This window comes from Heterodontus francisci, chromosome 16 (assembly GCF_036365525.1).
Source record: "Heterodontus francisci isolate sHetFra1 chromosome 16, sHetFra1.hap1, whole genome shotgun sequence".
Lineage (NCBI taxonomy): Eukaryota > Metazoa > Chordata > Chondrichthyes > Heterodontiformes > Heterodontidae > Heterodontus > Heterodontus francisci.
The window spans coordinates 62,767,315-62,784,400 of NC_090386.1; the positions used below are offsets into that span (position 1 = coordinate 62,767,315).

At 39.4% G+C, this 17,086-nt stretch overlaps 1 protein-coding gene across 3 annotated transcripts in view; it reads left to right on the forward strand.

Moving 5' to 3' along the window:
* The window catches only part of LOC137378141 (brefeldin A-inhibited guanine nucleotide-exchange protein 2-like), a 155,070-nt gene extending 138,440 nt beyond the window's left edge, over positions 1-16,630 (forward strand). For all 3 annotated transcript variants that reach the window (XM_068048260.1, XM_068048261.1, XM_068048262.1), the window contains 3 exons: positions 3,651-3,789; positions 9,064-9,181; positions 11,251-16,630. In XM_068048260.1, the coding sequence (XP_067904361.1) occupies positions 3,651-3,789; positions 9,064-9,181; positions 11,251-11,412 (419 nt within the window). In that variant the 3' untranslated portion in view covers positions 11,413-16,630. The remainder of the gene's footprint in view (positions 1-3,650; positions 3,790-9,063; positions 9,182-11,250) is intronic.
* The last annotated feature ends 456 nt before the right edge of the window (positions 16,631-17,086 follow it).

Sequence of the window (17,086 nt, forward strand, 5' to 3'; positions counted from 1 at the left end):
AGGATTTGAAAATTTGTGTCAGAGCCCCCTGCTATCTCCTCCCTTGCCTCACATAACAGCCTGGGATACATCTCATCTGGGCCTGGGGATTTATCCACTTTTGAGCCTGCTAAAACAGCTAATATTTCCTCCCTTTCAATGCTGATATGTTCATGTATATCACAATCCCCCTCCCTGATCTCTACACCTACATCGTCTTTCTCCATAGTGAACACAGATGAAAAGTAATCATTTAAAACCTCACCTATGTCCTCCAGCTCCACACACAGATTGCCACTTTGGTCCCTAATGAGCCCCATTCTTTCCCTGGTTATCCTCTTGTCCTTAATATACTTATAAAACTCCTTAGGATTTTCCTTTATCTTGCCCACCTGTGTTTTTTCATGTCACCTCTTCGTGCTCCTAATTACATTTTTTAGTACCCCCTACACTTTCTATACTTCCCTAGTTTTCAGCGCTCTGAATTTGCCATAAGCCTCTTTTTTTTTTCCTGATCCAATCCTCTATGTCCCTTGACATCCAGGGTTCCTTAGATTTTGTTGGTCCTACACTTCACCTTAATGGGTACATGTTGGCTCTGAACCCCCAATATTTCCTCTTTGAATGACCCCCACTGGTCTGATGTAGACTTTCCTACAAGTAGCTGCTCCCAGTCCACTTTGGCCAGATCCTGTTTTATCATATTGAAATCAGCCTTCCCCCCCCCCCAATTCAGTACCTTTATTTCCGGCCTGTCTTTGTTCTTTTCCATAACTACCTTAAATCTTAGAGTTCTGGTCAGTATCCCTGAAATGCTCCCCCACTGACACTTCTACCACTTGTCCAGGCTTCATTCCCTCGGATTAGGTCCAGTATCGTCCCTTCTCTTGTAGGACTTTCTACGTACTGGCTCAAAAAGCTCTCCTGTATGCACTGTAAGAATTCCGTCCCCTTTAAGCCTTTTACACTAAGACTATCCCAGTTAACATTAGGTAAGTTGAAATCCCCTACTATGATTACCCTATTATTTTTACACCTCTCTGTGATTTGCCTACATAAGTAATGAGTTAACAGAGAGGATGGATGAAGGTAACGTGGTTGATGTGTACATGGAACTCCAAAAGGCATTTAATTAAATGCCACTTAACAGGTTTGTAAACAAAATTAGAGCTCATGGAATAAATGGGACAGTAGCAGTATGGATATGAAATTTTCTGAGTGACTGGAAGCAGAGTGTAATGCTGAACAGTTGTTTTTTGAAATGGAGGAAGGTTTATAGTGGGGTTCCCCAGGGATTTGTGTTAAGACCACTGCTTTTCTTGATGTATAGTGATGACCTCGACTTGGGTGTACAGGGCTGAATTTCAAAATTTGTGGATGGCACAAAACTTGGAAGCATTATGAACTCTGAGGAGGATAGTGATAAACTTCAAAAGGACATAGACTGATGGAATGGGTGGGCAAGTGGCAGATTAAATTTATTGCAGAGAAGTGTAAAGTGATGCATTTTGGTAGGAAGAACAAGGAGAGGCAACATAAAAAGAAAAATTCTAAAGGGGGTGCAGGTGAAAAGGGACCTGGGCATATATGTGCACAAATCATTGAAGGTAGCAGGGCAGGTTGAGAGAGTGGTTTATAAAGCATATGGGATCCTGGGCTTTATAAATGAGCATAGAATACAAAAGCAAGAAAGTTATGATAAACCAGTGGCGCAGTGGTTAGCACCGCAGCCTCACAGCTCCAGCGACCCAGGTTCAATTCTGGGTACTGCCTGTGTGGAGTTTGCAAGTTCTCCCTGTGTCTGCGTGGGTTTCCTCCGGGTGCTCCGGTTTCCTCCCACATGCCAAAGACTTGCAGGTTGGTAGGTAAATTGGCCATTATAAATTGCCCCTAGTATAGGTAGGTGGTAGGGAAATGTAGGGACAGGTGGGGATGTGGTAGGAATATGGGATTAGTGTAGGATTAGTATAAAAAATGGGTGGTTGATGGTCGGCACAGACTCGGTGGGCCGAAGGGCCTGTTTCAGTGCTGTATCTCTAAATAAAAAAAATAAATAAAAACACTGGTTCAACCTCAACATAGGAACAGGAGTAGGCCATTCAGCCCATCGAGCCTGCCCCGCTATTCAATATGATCATGGCTGGCAATCCACTTCAATGCCTTTTTCCCACACTATCCTCATATCGCCTTATGTCATTTGTATTTAGAAATCTGTCAATCTCTGTTTTAAACATACTCGATGACTGAGCTTCCACAGCCCTCTGGGGTAGAGAATTCCAAGGATTCACAACCCTCTGAGTAAAGAAATTTCTCCTCATCTCTGTCCTATGTGGCTTCCCCCTTGTTTTGAAATTGTATCCCCTTGTTCTGGACTCCCCAACCAGGGGAAACATCTTCATAGGAAAGTCCCGCCATCCCGGGAGCTAGTCTGGTGAACCTTTGTTGCACTCCCTCTCTGGCAATAATATCTTTCCTAAGGTAAGGGGACCAAAACTGCACACAGTGCTGCAGGTGCGGTCTAACCAAGGTTCTATACAATTGAAGCAAGACTTCACTACTCCTGTATTCAACTGGAGTATTGTGTCCAGTTCTGGGCACCACACTTAAGGAAGGATGTGAAGGCATTAGAGAGAGTGCAGAAAATCTTCACGACTGTGGTTCCAGGGATGAGGAACTTCAGTTACATGGATAAGTTGGAGAAGCTGGGGCTGTTCTTGGAGAAGGTTGAGGAGAGTTTTGATAGAGGTGTTCAAAATCATAAGTGGTCGGGACAGAGTAGATAGAGAAACTGGTTCCATTGATGGAAGGATAGAGAACCAAAGGACTCCGATTTAAGATGATTGGCAAAAGAAGCAATGGCGCGTGAGACAAACTGTTTTTACACAGCAAGCGGTTAGGATGTGGAATGCACTGCCAGAGTGTGTGGTGGAGGTAGAAACAATTGTGGCTTTCAGAAGAGAACTGGCTAATTATCTGAAGAGAAAACATTTGCAGGGCTACTGGGAAAAGACGGGTGTGTGGGACGAGGTGAGTTGAAATTGCAGAGAGCCGGCACAGACATGATGAGCTGAATGGCCTCCTTCTGTGCTGTAACCATTCTATGATGTTCAATGTGTATTACAATTTCTTGGAATAAATGAAAATTATCTACAGCTCTGGTGTGAAGAGCATTTTTGTCACACTGTTCGTACTACTTTGTTGAAAATGTAGAACTGAATCCATTTTTTAAAACTATTGCTGTTTCATTAAAAGCCATTTTTCCCTCCCCTGTACAGTTTCTCAGTTCAGAGGGATGCCAAATGACCTCAAAGTTTGTCATCCAACTGCCTTTTTCAATTATTTCTCAACCAAAATTCTGAACAGTTGCCCAAGTTGACCGAGAAATGGAATTTCTCACCTTTTCTGCAGGGAGGCATTTGTAGATATTGAATGTTCCATTCCCCCATCCACCCATTCATGGAATGCACCACTTTTCCCAGTTTGAAGTTGTTTTCTCCCTATCATAAAACCAATTCAAGACTGGCCAATTTAGTGAAACCTTCTAAGTGTTTCAATTGAAATTGATTTCCTAAATGGCGAAGTGCAGACCCTGTGTTGACAGCATACAAATGATTATTTAGTGTCAGATTGTACTAATTACTTACTTTGATGTGCTTCACTTCTTACTGTAGGGTTTAAGGGCAAATCCAAGCCTAATCTCTTAAAGCAAGAAACCTGCAGTCTTGCCTGTTGTCTTCGTATACTCTTCCGCATGTATACAGATGAGAATCGCCAGGATTCTTGGAACAACATACAGAAACGACTACTGAAGTATGATGATTTATTTTTAGTGTATTTTTTGTTAACACTGTATACTGTATCTGTCATGAAAGCTGAGCAAGCAGCAGGGCCCTCTGCTGTGAATCCTGTGTCATTACATACATGACCTTCAATTGTGTGTACATGATTCTCAACGTTGGGCTACTAAAGCTTTTTCAGTATTTTATATATTTAGCAGTACTGAGAAGGTTATTTTGTACACAGACAATGCACCGTGCTTTATTCTGTTATTTTCTGAACATGTGAAAATGCTTAATTTTTGTCTACGATGGCTTATTTATTAGATCCTTTCTTGCTAGTCACAACACTCAAGTTGAAAATTAGCTACTCTTCGCTGTTTCTGCAAGCTGCATAGAATAAATACCCAAGACTGGCTGATAAATGCACACCTCATATTGAGGCAAAATGTAGTTTAGTTCAAGAAGGCCTTGATGTACAAAGATTAATTGTTGTAGTTACCTTTGAATCACAAGTTAGAGATGACCGGTGGGGGCATTTACTTCATCTTCATCTATTAGCAGATTCCAGTACTCCATTGCAGCATCCAGTGGTTTGTTAAGTGATTATAGGGTTTCACCTCTGCTACTTTATCTGGGAATCCACTCCATGTTTTGAATAGTCTTTGTGTTGAAGAAATTCTTGATGTTTACCCTAAATTTACCTTTTATTAGCTGGAACCTGTGTCCCTCTGTCCTACTTTTAATTTAAAGCAATATTCTGGATTTACCTTTTCCAAATCTTTAACTATCTTGTGTATATGTAAGATCACCTCTTAGATGCTGCCTTCGAAGACTCAAGAGCACGTTTCTCCAATTTTTTTTTTCCTCAAACCTTTAACACTGGGGATCAGTCTTGAGGCTGTTCTTTGCTGCCTCTAGCACTTGAAAAGCAACCTCAACCAGATATAGTACCAAGGTACGCCCTGATTAGAGCACTATACACTTGGATCACAACCTCCTCTTACTCGTGTTCTACTGTTTGGCTTTGTAATTGAACATTCCATTGACTTCTGTTGATTGTGGCTCTGCATTGGTTGGACAAGTTCATCATTGAGTCTACAAAGACTGCTAGGTCGTCTTCACCCTCAGCCTTTGCTATTTTAACCCTGTGCATGTGGTATTTATTTTTTCATGTATGCAATGCGCTGCATTAACTTTTGATCTCAATGTAATTTCTGAGCTGTTTCCTCCCACTTGAACTAGCACTTCCAGTTTGTTACCATCAGTAAATTTGACCACTTTGCATTGTATTTGAGTCCAGGTAGTGGGCACCCACTCAGTAACCCCCCTGATTCTGGCATAGATCTTTTGGCACCACCTTAGTCTGCAACTTCCTCATGATGGTTGTCAGTGCCTCATAAATTGCATCCTAGTCCATCTTAGTACACTGGAAGAAGTAAGATCTATCCTATGCGAGTTATTTGTTTTGAGATCTTTTACCTGTTTTCATCTTGCCATCAAAAAGGATAAAACAGATACAGGTAACCTCAGACCCCTCATTCCCATTGTGTTGATTATCAAGAATAAACTTTGAGTACCTCCACAATAATAACCTGGTAAACAGTAGCCAACAGGTGTTTGAGTCTGTCTGACCAACCTTTAACTACTATTGAGGAAGTAATATCCCAAATGGGCTCTGGAAAGCCCTAGAGCGTAATGTACCCAGACTTTCAAAATGTATTTGGCAAAGATCCAAAAGAAAGACCATGAGTTAAACTCAAAGTTGGTGCTATCTAAGTCATTAATTTTACCTTAATCTTTTTTTCTAAAATCATAGAATGGTTACAGCCCAGAAGGCAGCCATTTGGCCCATCGTATCTGTGCCAGCCCTCTGCAAGAGCAACTCGCCTAAACCCATTCCACTGCCTTTTTGCCCATAGCCCTGCAAATATTTTTTCTTCAGATAATTATCCATCAGATAATTTTCTTTTGAAGGCTTTGCTTTAAATCTGCTTCCACTACACACTGTGCATTCCTGATCCTTATTACTCACTCAGTTTAAAAAGTTTTTCCTCATGTCTCTGTTGCTCCTTTTGCCAATCACCTTAAATTGGTGCCCTCTGGTTCTGGATTCTTCTGCCAATGAGAACAGTTTCTCCCTATTTACTCTGTCCAGACCCCTCATGATTTTGAAAACCTCTATCAAATCTCCTCTCAACCTTCGCTTCTCCAAGGCGAACAGCCCCAGCTTCTCCAGCCTATCCACATATCTGAAGTTCCTTATCCCTGAAACCATTCTCGTGAATCTTTTCTGCACCCTCCCTCTAATGCCTTAACATCCTTGCGAAAGTGTGGTGGGTGCCCAGAACTGAAAACACCACTCCAGTTGAGGCTGAACCAGTGTTTCATACATGTTTATCATAACTTGCTCTTGTATTCCATGCCCCAATTTTCAAGTCCAGGATCCTGTATGCTTTATTAACCACTTTCTCAACCTGTCCTGCCACCTTGAATGATTTATGCACGTATATCCCCAGGTCTCTCTGCACCCCCTTTAATATCGTACCCTTTGACTTATATTGCCTCTCCTTGTCCTTCCTACCTGAATGATTCACTTCACGCTTTCATGCATTAAATTTCATCTGCCGCTTTTCCACCCATTCCACCGGCCTGTTTGTGTCCTCTTGAAGTTTAAAACTATCCTTCTCATTGTTCACAATACTTACAAGTTTAGTGTCATCTGCAAATTAAGCCTTGTACACCCAAGTCTAGGTTATTATATATATCAAGAAAAGCAAAGGTCCTAACACTGACCCCTGGGGAACTCCATTATAAAACTTCTCCAGTCCAAAAAATAACTCTTCACCATTGCTCTCTCTTTCCCGTAATTCAGCCAATTTCATATCCATTCTGCTACTGTCCCTTTTATTCCATGGGTTCTAAATTTGCTGAGAAGTCTGTAATGTGGCACTTTATCAAACACCTTTTGGAAGTTCATGTACACCACATCAACCGTCTGTTACCTAATCAAAAAAAATGATTCTGTGATTCAATTTTTTTTACATTTATTCACGGCATGCACTGGCAAGACCTGCATTTGTTGCACATATGAGTTCTCTGGAGAAGGCGGTGGTGGGCTGCCGCTTTAAACCACTGTAGAGCAGTTTAGGCCATTTCAAAGGGCAGTTAAGCGTCAATCATATTGGTATGGGATTGGAGTCACATATGATGGGCGGCACTGTGGCGCAGTGGTTACCACCGCAGCCTCACAGCTCCAGCGACCAGGGTTCAATTCTGGGTACTGCCTGTGCTGAGTTTGCAAGTTCTCCCTGTGACCGCGTGGGTTTCCGCCGGGTGCTCCGGTTTCCTTCCGCAGCCAAAGACTTGCAGGTTGATAGGTAAATTGGACATTGTAAATTGCTCCTAGTGTAGGTAGATGGTAGGAGAATGATGGGGATGTGGTAGGGAATATGGGATTAATGTAGGATTAGTATAAATGGGTTGTTTTTGGTCAGCACAGACTCGGTGGGCCAAAGGGCTTGTTTCAGTGCTGTATCTCTCTATGAATCTGAGTCAGACCAGGTAAAGACAGCAGCTTTCTTTTCCTAAAGAACATTAAGGAACCAGTTGGGTTTTTTTTATAGCAATTCAACAACTTCACGGTCAATAGACTGATAGCAGCTTTTTACTTAGTTTTTAAAAAAAATTGAATTCCAATACTTTTGCGAGGGCATATTTCTCCAGTTTTCCCTCGTGTATTAATCATTCATATTTACTGTCTTGTGTGTATCCTTATTTTCAATGCCATTCATGTCTTTTAAGGCATTTGTCAAAGTTAACTCTTAATGTTAAATAGTGCAATGATTTTTTTTTTCCCAATTTGTGTTTAGCCTCTACTGTTTTTTTCTAGCTTGCTCTTTATCCCTCTGATTATCCATTCCTCCCAGTGAACTGAAGTGTTGTTGAACAACATCTGCCAGTCGACTAGCTTTGTTCCTTCATTGTTTTGAATTTCACCCTTTTAAAGTTATATATCTGGCTCCGGGCCTTGGGTACTACTGACTTCCTGATCATGTGAACTTTATTTTTCTATGGTGGTGTCCCTCAGGAGTGCTGCAATTTGCATTTACTGTATATTATTTGGATTGTTTACGAATATATCAAAATAAATTCTATTTACCAACCCTGATTCTAAATTACTTTGGTTTTCTCAGTTTCTATTTCTTTGATTTGAAATCTCATTAAAACAACTTTCCTGTTCTCATATACCCTTCTAATCTCTTCATGCAGCAATTTTTCTGAGTAATTCTCATTCAGAATATTTACTTCCAAGTATTCGCAGGAAAAGACAGGAGTCCTAAACCGATGTAGCCAAAGAAATAAACAAGATGCCAGCCTTGTCACTATGAAAACTTTGATTCTCTTGAGTCAGAAAGTTCTTAGTTAAAACCCATCTTTAGGCAGGTGAGCTTATAGTCGAGATCGACACTTGAGTGCAGTACTGAAGAAGGACTCATGCATTGTCCATAGTACCATCTTTTGGAAGAGATGTTAAGCTAAGGTCCCATCTGTCTCCTCTTATGGTTCCATGACACTATTTGAAGAGCAGTAGGGAGGTTTTCCCATCGTCCTAGCCAATGTTTATGCCTTAAAAGAATACCGCAAAAATAGATAAGTTGATTTTGTATCTTTGTTTGTGGAACCTTGCTGTACGCAAATTAAACGCTATGTTTGCCATCACTACCAGAATGATTGCATTTCAAAAATACTTTATTGGTTGTGAAGCGCCATTGGATGTTTTCTGTGAACATTCTTCATGTTACTTCTGTCTATGGTCCTGTTTAAAAATTATCGTGCCTATTTGAAAGTTTATTTTTGAAATTCTAAATTTATTTTTCATTGACTATATATAGAATTTAGAATGCCTGTGCTGATTTAAGTGCTCCCAGGAGACCAAAATTACAAACCTCTTTTTAAGCAAGGTATGCATGAAGATTAGCCTTTTCCTTTTGAGGCCATCAATATATAATGGATAATTGTCAAGTGAGAAGATACTGTTGGTTTATTGCTGGATTATTAAAATGATCCAAGCCTAATCCTGTGGTGTGCAGCGGATAGCACTGTTTGAAGATTGAGAAATATCTTACTAAGATGGGTTATTTTTTTTCCCTCCTATCTTATCCATACCACAGGATTAAATCCAGGTGAGTAGTGAATAAAGTTGTGGGGAATTACACAAGTTAGAAAAGATCACCCTAGGTAGGTCATATTCCTGTTTGTCAGTTTTACAATTGGCAGTTCATTGAAAACTTATGTTTTTCATTAGTGTTTGCAGTGAAGCCCTTGCCTACTTCATAACACTGACCTCTGAAAGTCACCGTGAAGCTTGGACAAACCTGCTACTGCTTTTCCTCACAAAGACACTCAAAACTAGTGATGAAAAGGTATGGATGAACCTTCTTTTAATATATGTTTATCTTAACAATTCAGATCATTAAATCACATGTAAAATAATATGGAAGCTTACCTCTCTGCAGTGCAAAAAATCATATTTGAGAAATCTGGAGCAGCCACAAAGTAAAGTCTCATTGTATATGGGAGTTGGGCTTTGAAGGCTCGTACTACCTCTGTCAAGAACCAACAGGGTTAGGTCTTATCTGTGCTGTTTGAATTGTATCATAATTGGCTGCTGACACAGACTGTGGCATGATTTAAAAGAGAATTGGGTGAGTTTATAAAAAGAACAAATATAAAAAGATAGTGGCGGAGGTGGGGAGCAGGAAATGGAATTCGATTGCATTGCTTTGGTTGAAGGGCTAATGCCAGCAGAAGTAGGATGGGCCAAATGGCCTCTTGTGCTGTTATTTTTCTGATTCTAAAATTGTTGGATTGCAGTGAGACATTCCATTTTGCGAAGAGCAAACTTTTATCAAGATCTGTTCAAACTGATTTTCTGTCATTTTTTTCCCTCCATTTTTCCATGGGATTTTACATCCCCATTCCTCGTGTTCAGTAATTCAATTTTGGGGTAAGATCCCCTTGCTTGGCAGCTTGCTAAGCAGCTGGTCTTTATTCTTGAAAGTGATAGTGTCAGCAGAGATTTGTCCCATAGAAAAATTACAGCACAGAAGGAGGCCATTCAGCCCATTGTGTCCATACCGGCTGAACAAACTAGCCGCCCAAACAATCTAGCCACCCAATCTATTTCTACCTTCCAGCACCTTGTCCGTAGCCTTGTAGGTTAGAGCACTTCTGGTGCATGTCCAGGTACCTTTTAAAAGAATTGAGGGTTTCTGCCTCCACCACCATTCCTGGCAGTGAATTCCAGACACCCACCACCCTCTGGGTGAAAAAGATTTTCATCATGTCCCCTCTAATCCTTCGACCAATCACCTTAAATCTGTGCCCCCGGTAATCGGCCTCTCCGCTAGGGGAAACAGGCCCTTCCTGTCTACTCTATCTAGGCCCCTCATAATTTTGTACAGCTCAATTAAGACACCCCTCAGCCTCCTCTGTTCTAAGGAAAACAACCCTAGCCTGTCCAATCTTTCTTCATAGCTGCAACTTTCAAGCCCTGGCAACATTCTTGTAAATCTTCTCTGTGCTCTCTCCAGAGCAATTATGTCCTTCCTGTAATGTGGTGACCAGAACTGTACGCAATACGCCAGCTGTGGCCTAACCAGCGTTTTATACAGTTCCAGCATTACATCCAGTTCCAGCATTACATCCCTGCTTTTGTATTCTATACCTTGGCCAATAAAGGAAAGCATTCCATATGCCTTCTTCATCACTATCTACCTGCCCTGCCAGCTTTAGGGACCTGTGGACATGCTCTCCAAGGTGTCTCACTTCTTCTATCCCTCTCAATATCCTCTGTTTGGCCCGTCCCATGTGTGCATCCGAACAAAGTCTGAATCTATTATCCTCATTAGGTAAACACATTTGCAATTGGAGTTGCTGGATAGCAGTTATAACCACCCTGCCGCACGCCGCCCCCTCCGTCCCCCCAACCATCTCAGATTATTTTTTTCATTTCCATCACTATTGCAGCTGGCTTAAACTAAATTTAGCATACATTGATTCTAATCTGATTTTACTGGTCTACGTGTTTCAGTGTAATGTCAATACGCTACAATTGTCCTTCAAGCTATGGTGCAAGCTGGAGAAATCTTATTGAGAATAAGAAGTTCACATGTAGCTACAGATGGTGACTCCTGCAGATAAACAATTATACTAGAGAGGAACTGGAGGATAAAACTAATGGAAGCCAAAAATTAGTAAAAACATTGGCAAAAATGCCCTTGGGTGTTTTTCATGTTTTGATTATGATACTGATGCAGATCTGTAAATTTTACAGTCAGTTACTTTATAAGTGTCTAATACTGAATGACTGTTGGAGTGAGGTGCTGGAATACTTTATCCTAAACTGGAAAGTTTGCCTCTTCACACTTAACTTTTTTAAAATAATGTTTACAGTCCATACCTCTGATATTTGATCTTGTTTTTCTTGAAGTTTAAGATCCATGCGTCAGCATACTATCCATACTTGTGTGAAATTGTGCAGTTTGACCTGATCCCTGAACTGAGAGCAGTTTTACGCAAGTTCTTTCTACGCATTGGCTTTGTGTTTCAAATCTGCCATCTGGAGGAACAGCCACAAGAAGATACTACATAACAAAAAGTCCGCACACTTTTCTACTTTCAGCCTATGAATGGATCCCTGGATATTACCTGTTGTAGTTTGGAGCTTATTTTGAACATTTATATTAGACAAATCCCAAATAAGTGCTGTGTATCCTGTATGTTGAAGGGTATTTCATGAGGCACTTATCCTGAATTTCTGTGTATTCTATAGTTGGCATTTTTATTTTTGTTCGTCTTCGAGAAATTTCTGCACTGTTTCTTCTCCTTGTTAATTTAATGTTGTTTAAATACTCAGTTAAACCATTTCAGGGACTTTGAATTGTTATGTATGTCAACATTATGGGACATTACTGTCTTAAACAGTAAATATTTGAGGTAAATATATGGTTTGATGCACACTGCACAGTGTAAAATGAAGTCATTACCGTTATGAATAAGTTACTTGTTATGGTTTCAATGCTTTTAACTTAGTAACTTGAGCCAGTAGATGTATAATTTTGAATTACATTTGTGATATGCCTGGAAACACAATAACATGAACTGCTTATTGTGGGAATGATGGTAATTGAAAGTTGCAGAGAATTCAGCTATCCATAAGATGAGACAAAAATAGCAAGATTTCACTTCAGTACTTCCTCTATGCACAATTCAATTTTGTGTTGGGTGGATGTGATGAACCAGTGAGGTTTTTGATTTTGTTTCTTGCAGAGTTACAATGGAGTTTGCATACTTAAATTTCCCCTTAAATTATGACCACAATAGGTCATAGAGAAGCACAATTACCAACTTGCAGTAAGAAAACAATATTTTGAGAATGAAACTGGATTTCAACTTGGCTATTTTAGAACAGACAGAAGTACCTTTCAGTGCAAAAAAATATACAGATTATACAGAAACTGTAGTAGGAGATGGATTGATGACCTTGATGTCCCACATAGCAAAGTCTCTGAACTGTGTTGCTGGAGAATGGCCAGGGTAACAAATTTCTCACTTTTTATTTTATCTCTCAGCTAAGGCTTCTTGAATTCTGTAGCACCTCAAGGCCAAATCCTGCGGCATAAGAATGTACGTTCTCTGCTAAATTTGTGTAGGATTTGGCAACATCTCGAACTCAATATAATTATTTTTAAAATTATGTATAAAAACAGTGCTTACTTCTGTTTCAGGAAATTGTACATTTTAAACTAATGAAGAACAGCTACTTGTGCTTAGCCTCTACTCCCTTATAACATTTGCTGCTTAAGACATAGTCTGACTTTGCACCAAGATATTAACTAGTGGTTAGGTATTAAGGAGTACATTAAAAATACCTGGCAGACAATATCTCAGGTTCTAAGTTGGAATGTTGCTCATTGACACTAATCTTCTTAGGCCAATGATGGGTAGTTTGTTAATCCCCTTGAATTTCACATCATGTACGTTTACCTGTTGAACTGCAGTGAACTGACAATGCTAAAGCTCCACTGATGCCAGCCAGTATACAAGCAGTATAGAAGATGGGTTTATGTGCTTCCAAGACATTCTATACTTGCTACAAATAATCTGTATGTGAATTGTGCAGGGTGTAAAAAGCATAGCTATTAAGCAGTTTCACATGAATGATTAGAAGATAAGTTTTCATGGCTAGAAGATAAATGTCATCTGATTTCATTTCAAATCAGAACGCTCGGTAATGGTAGATCAGGTATGGGTTCCAGTACAATTAGGTTAGGGAAAACTGAGGAAGGAGAACTCTGAAGTGTGGAGCTTCACGAGCTTTTCTCTTGGCTCTGTTAAAGGCAGCATTGGGACGTGTCTGGTATCCGCTCCCTTGGATGTCAAATCGTAGAAAGAGTTGGGGAAAGAAACTGTACAAAGGTAAATTAATAACTTAAGATGATTCCCTGAAAGGATCATAAAGTTTTCCTTTTGACTATTATGCAATAATTGTGTATTTAATTTATGTACTTGAAGGGAGAGAAAGTAATCTCGCATTTATACACTGGATACACTAAGATGACTTTTGACTTTTTGAATTGTTTGAATTAATGTAACCTGGGACAAGCCTAACAGATTTTTTCACCCAATCCTTTCCTGCCTAAAAATCCTAATTCATACTGAAGTACAGTTGCACAAGCACAGGTTGCACTTTGATCAAAGGGCCATTCTGAATGTGTGAGCCTGGCCAGTGGGTGTCAGCAGGTTATCTGACCATGGCAAGCATATAACCACACTAGATACTGTGCTATCACTGCTCTGGCTGAGAGCACACTCCACACAGACTGAAGATTCTATCTGGCATTTCCCAGTTTTCATGACTAGTTGATCCTGACCAATGCATTTACTGCAGAACTTTTGAGACAGCTGTGGTGTGAGCAGCTTTAAGTTAGCATGTTGCAATAATGATACACCAGGAATAACTCTAGAGTGACAACCAAACTAATATTGCAGAGGAGGGACGGAATAGTTCAAATAATGTTTGCCATAAGACTCAAGTCTGGGCAGTTCATAACTCGCTTTTAGACCTCCGGATGAGCTTGCAATCTTGAAATCACTCCAAGTTGTGTATTTACAGTTCATACAGTGAGGTTGATTGAGAAGAGAGTACGTCTGGGACTGTATTTTTGCTGACAGTGAGTGTGCTCTCTGAGTGATGACTACCACAAAAATTTAAGATTGTGATGTAATGAAAAGGTTTATTAAGTCATTGCTTACTATATCAAGAAAATTATGACAATGTCTTAAATTATATGGAATGGATATTTTTAATCGCTTCACTAGTCACATTACACAAGCAATGGTCTCTGCCATCAATGCAAATTCTTCTAAATAGCTCTTTCCTCAAACACCTTGTCAAAAATAGTGCTTTAAATTGTCAAAGCAAAAACAAGAATATAGAAGATTGAGTTGTATCCTTAACTCTGGCAACAAATGAGCAGGAACATTAATTTGCACCTGCCTGTAGTATACATGGATACTATCAACAATATCAAAGTTAGGTGTAGAATTTTTGGTTAGCGGGAATCTTGCTACCTTTTTTTTTCTGGTTTGATTTTGTTTTAATGGTGTGGGTAGTGGTCATATGTTTAATAAGGTTTTTTTTTTAAATTTGTGTTAATGCAGGTATGAATATAATGAATGAAAATGGCAGCAGCAAATTCATTAATTTATTAAAATTTATACTTACAAGGTATGTCCACTGATTGCAATTGCAGTTATAACCAATGGAAAGGCCTTGACCACATAGATGCACAAAGTACTTTATTTGAAGGCAGTTTATTTGCTCAAAGTTCAAGACAACTCATTTGCTGCCTAATTCTGTAACCCTTGTTTCATATCTGTTCCTGTAATTGGTTTACCAAGGAAACTTATGAAATTTTGTGTAAGCACTACAATAACTTGCTAATTTGTGTCATCTTGCGAAAGTGCAGGTAGTGCTGCTTGTCTCTGTTGTGAGACTGCCCTAGGCCGCCTCATTTGCATTGTTCACCACCAGCAACATAACTGTTATGAGTGTGAAGACCATCTCTCACTTGAAATGATTAACAATAATGCTGCCGGGTGCGTGCTCATTCTGTGTGCACCGATTTGTTTGATCAGCTTTTCTTAATCAGTAAAACTGTTAGCAGAACTTACTGGCCAGTAAGAGGAGCTCTTGCCATGTGTTGCAGAACATTGAGATTTGTTGCTGCCTCAACTCTACAGCAATGCTGGTGAATAGTGGTGCCATAGCTCTTCATTTGCATTGCTGTTCAGAGGCTATTGATAATGCAATTGGAAAGGCAGTGCTAACTTCAGCAAGTGCACCAAGCTAACTTGATTATTAGATAAAACCCATCGGAGCACTCTTTTTGGTTGGCTTGAATGTAAATAATTAGACTTTTTTTAATGACCCGACTATGTCTTCTGGTGCTAATGCTATCATTATACCCAACTAAAAATAACACATTGGCTATATTTTCTTGTAATTTGTTTTTAATGAGAGTCCAAGTGTTCCACTCAACAAAAGTAGGGTAAAAATGGTTAAGATGTGATAGTTGCAATTAAAGTGAATGCATTCTTAAAATAGCATGGGTTGTTGCCATGGTTACTTTGGGTAATCTTGTCAGCAAACAGCATTTTGTGTATTGACAGAGCATCATAATTGTATTGCAGTTCTTGCTAATCATTGCTCCTAAAGGCATAATGCATGCCTCTGGTGTCTCACCAAAGTAAGTAATGTGTGATAAATGAGCGTTGGGAGCTATTCCAATCCTTATCCAATGTGTGTACACATGGATTTTCCAGGAGGGATCACTGGACAGTGATCCAGAGAAGAGATCACTGGATAGTGATGGAGACCAAGATATTTCTGCCTTTTCGTAGCCAAGAACCATTATAAACCCTTTACTGTCTCCAGGCTGTGATCACCTAGCAAAAATAGAACCTTGCTATTCTGTATGATTTAATACCACACCAGGCAATCTCTTCTCAATGAGTCATCAGGGGAGACTAATCTCAGGTTATTTTATTGGAGATTCCCATTTGAAGAAAAAGATAGCTGATCCCTGACCTAAGTTGTCAAAACAAATCTTTGCCACGCTACTTTAGCTTTAAAAAAAGTTTCTTGGCTAGGATTATCTATCTCAAATTTGTAACTGCTGCCATGAAGTATGTTCTAGCAATATAATTTTAATCAGGTAATTTGCTGGTGCCACTGAAAATACAAAAATAGTGTTTTGCTTGTCTCACCAGAAATTCAGTTAATGGAAACAATATGTCCTTAGTGCAAATTAAGAACAATCTAACTGAATCCTGAAAAATTGAACTGATTGGATACGGTAATCACATTGTAGCTCCATTTCAATGTAATATTTGGACTGTGCGCGCAGAATGTTAAGTTTACATATTTAAATTCTATGACATTATGGAGACAATGTAAAAGTTAATTATAGGTTTTATGAATGAGATATATATATATATAACTGTGAAGTGCATTTAAGAATACTCATAATTTAAAAGCATTCCTTGCCACTGTGGATGTATAAATATTTTGGAGGAACAGATCAAATATATAATATGAAATAACTATGTAAAGTTTTCTATGTCAATATTCTGTATAATACTGCTGATTGGAATAGGATAATCAGTTAATAAATCAGTGAGGTTTTACACCTAAGTTGCTCACTACAGTTGATGATTAATGCTCAATTATTTGCACGAGTGTGCTTTTTAAAGTGTATGTAACAACAGATGATTTATTTGACATTATAAAGTTATTGCTGCTTCTATCTGTGTTTGAGAAATTACTTGAGTTTTGGATTTCCACAATTTGTAACATCATGGCCTGGCATATACCTCACTATCATTACCAACAAGCCTGTGGACCAACACTGGTTCAATGAGGAGTGCATGCCAGGAGCAGCACTAGGCATACCTAAAAGTGAGATGCCAACCTGGTGAAACTGCAACACAGAACTGCATCCATGCTAAACAGCAGAAGCAGCATGCTCTAGACAGAACTAAGCAATCAATAGATCAGATCAGAAATTCAATTACTTTGTTTCCAATTGAAAAGTGGTCAGTGGTAGTACAATCCAGTATCTCGGGATGCTGATAGTGACATATTGTGCTATAGAATGGATGTTTGGATCTAAATTTGTGTAAACAGTTCTTCATGTGAAAGTCCAAAACCTAGTTAGGCCTTCGGTGAAATGTAGATAAGGAGGAGTTTGAAGAACTGTGGA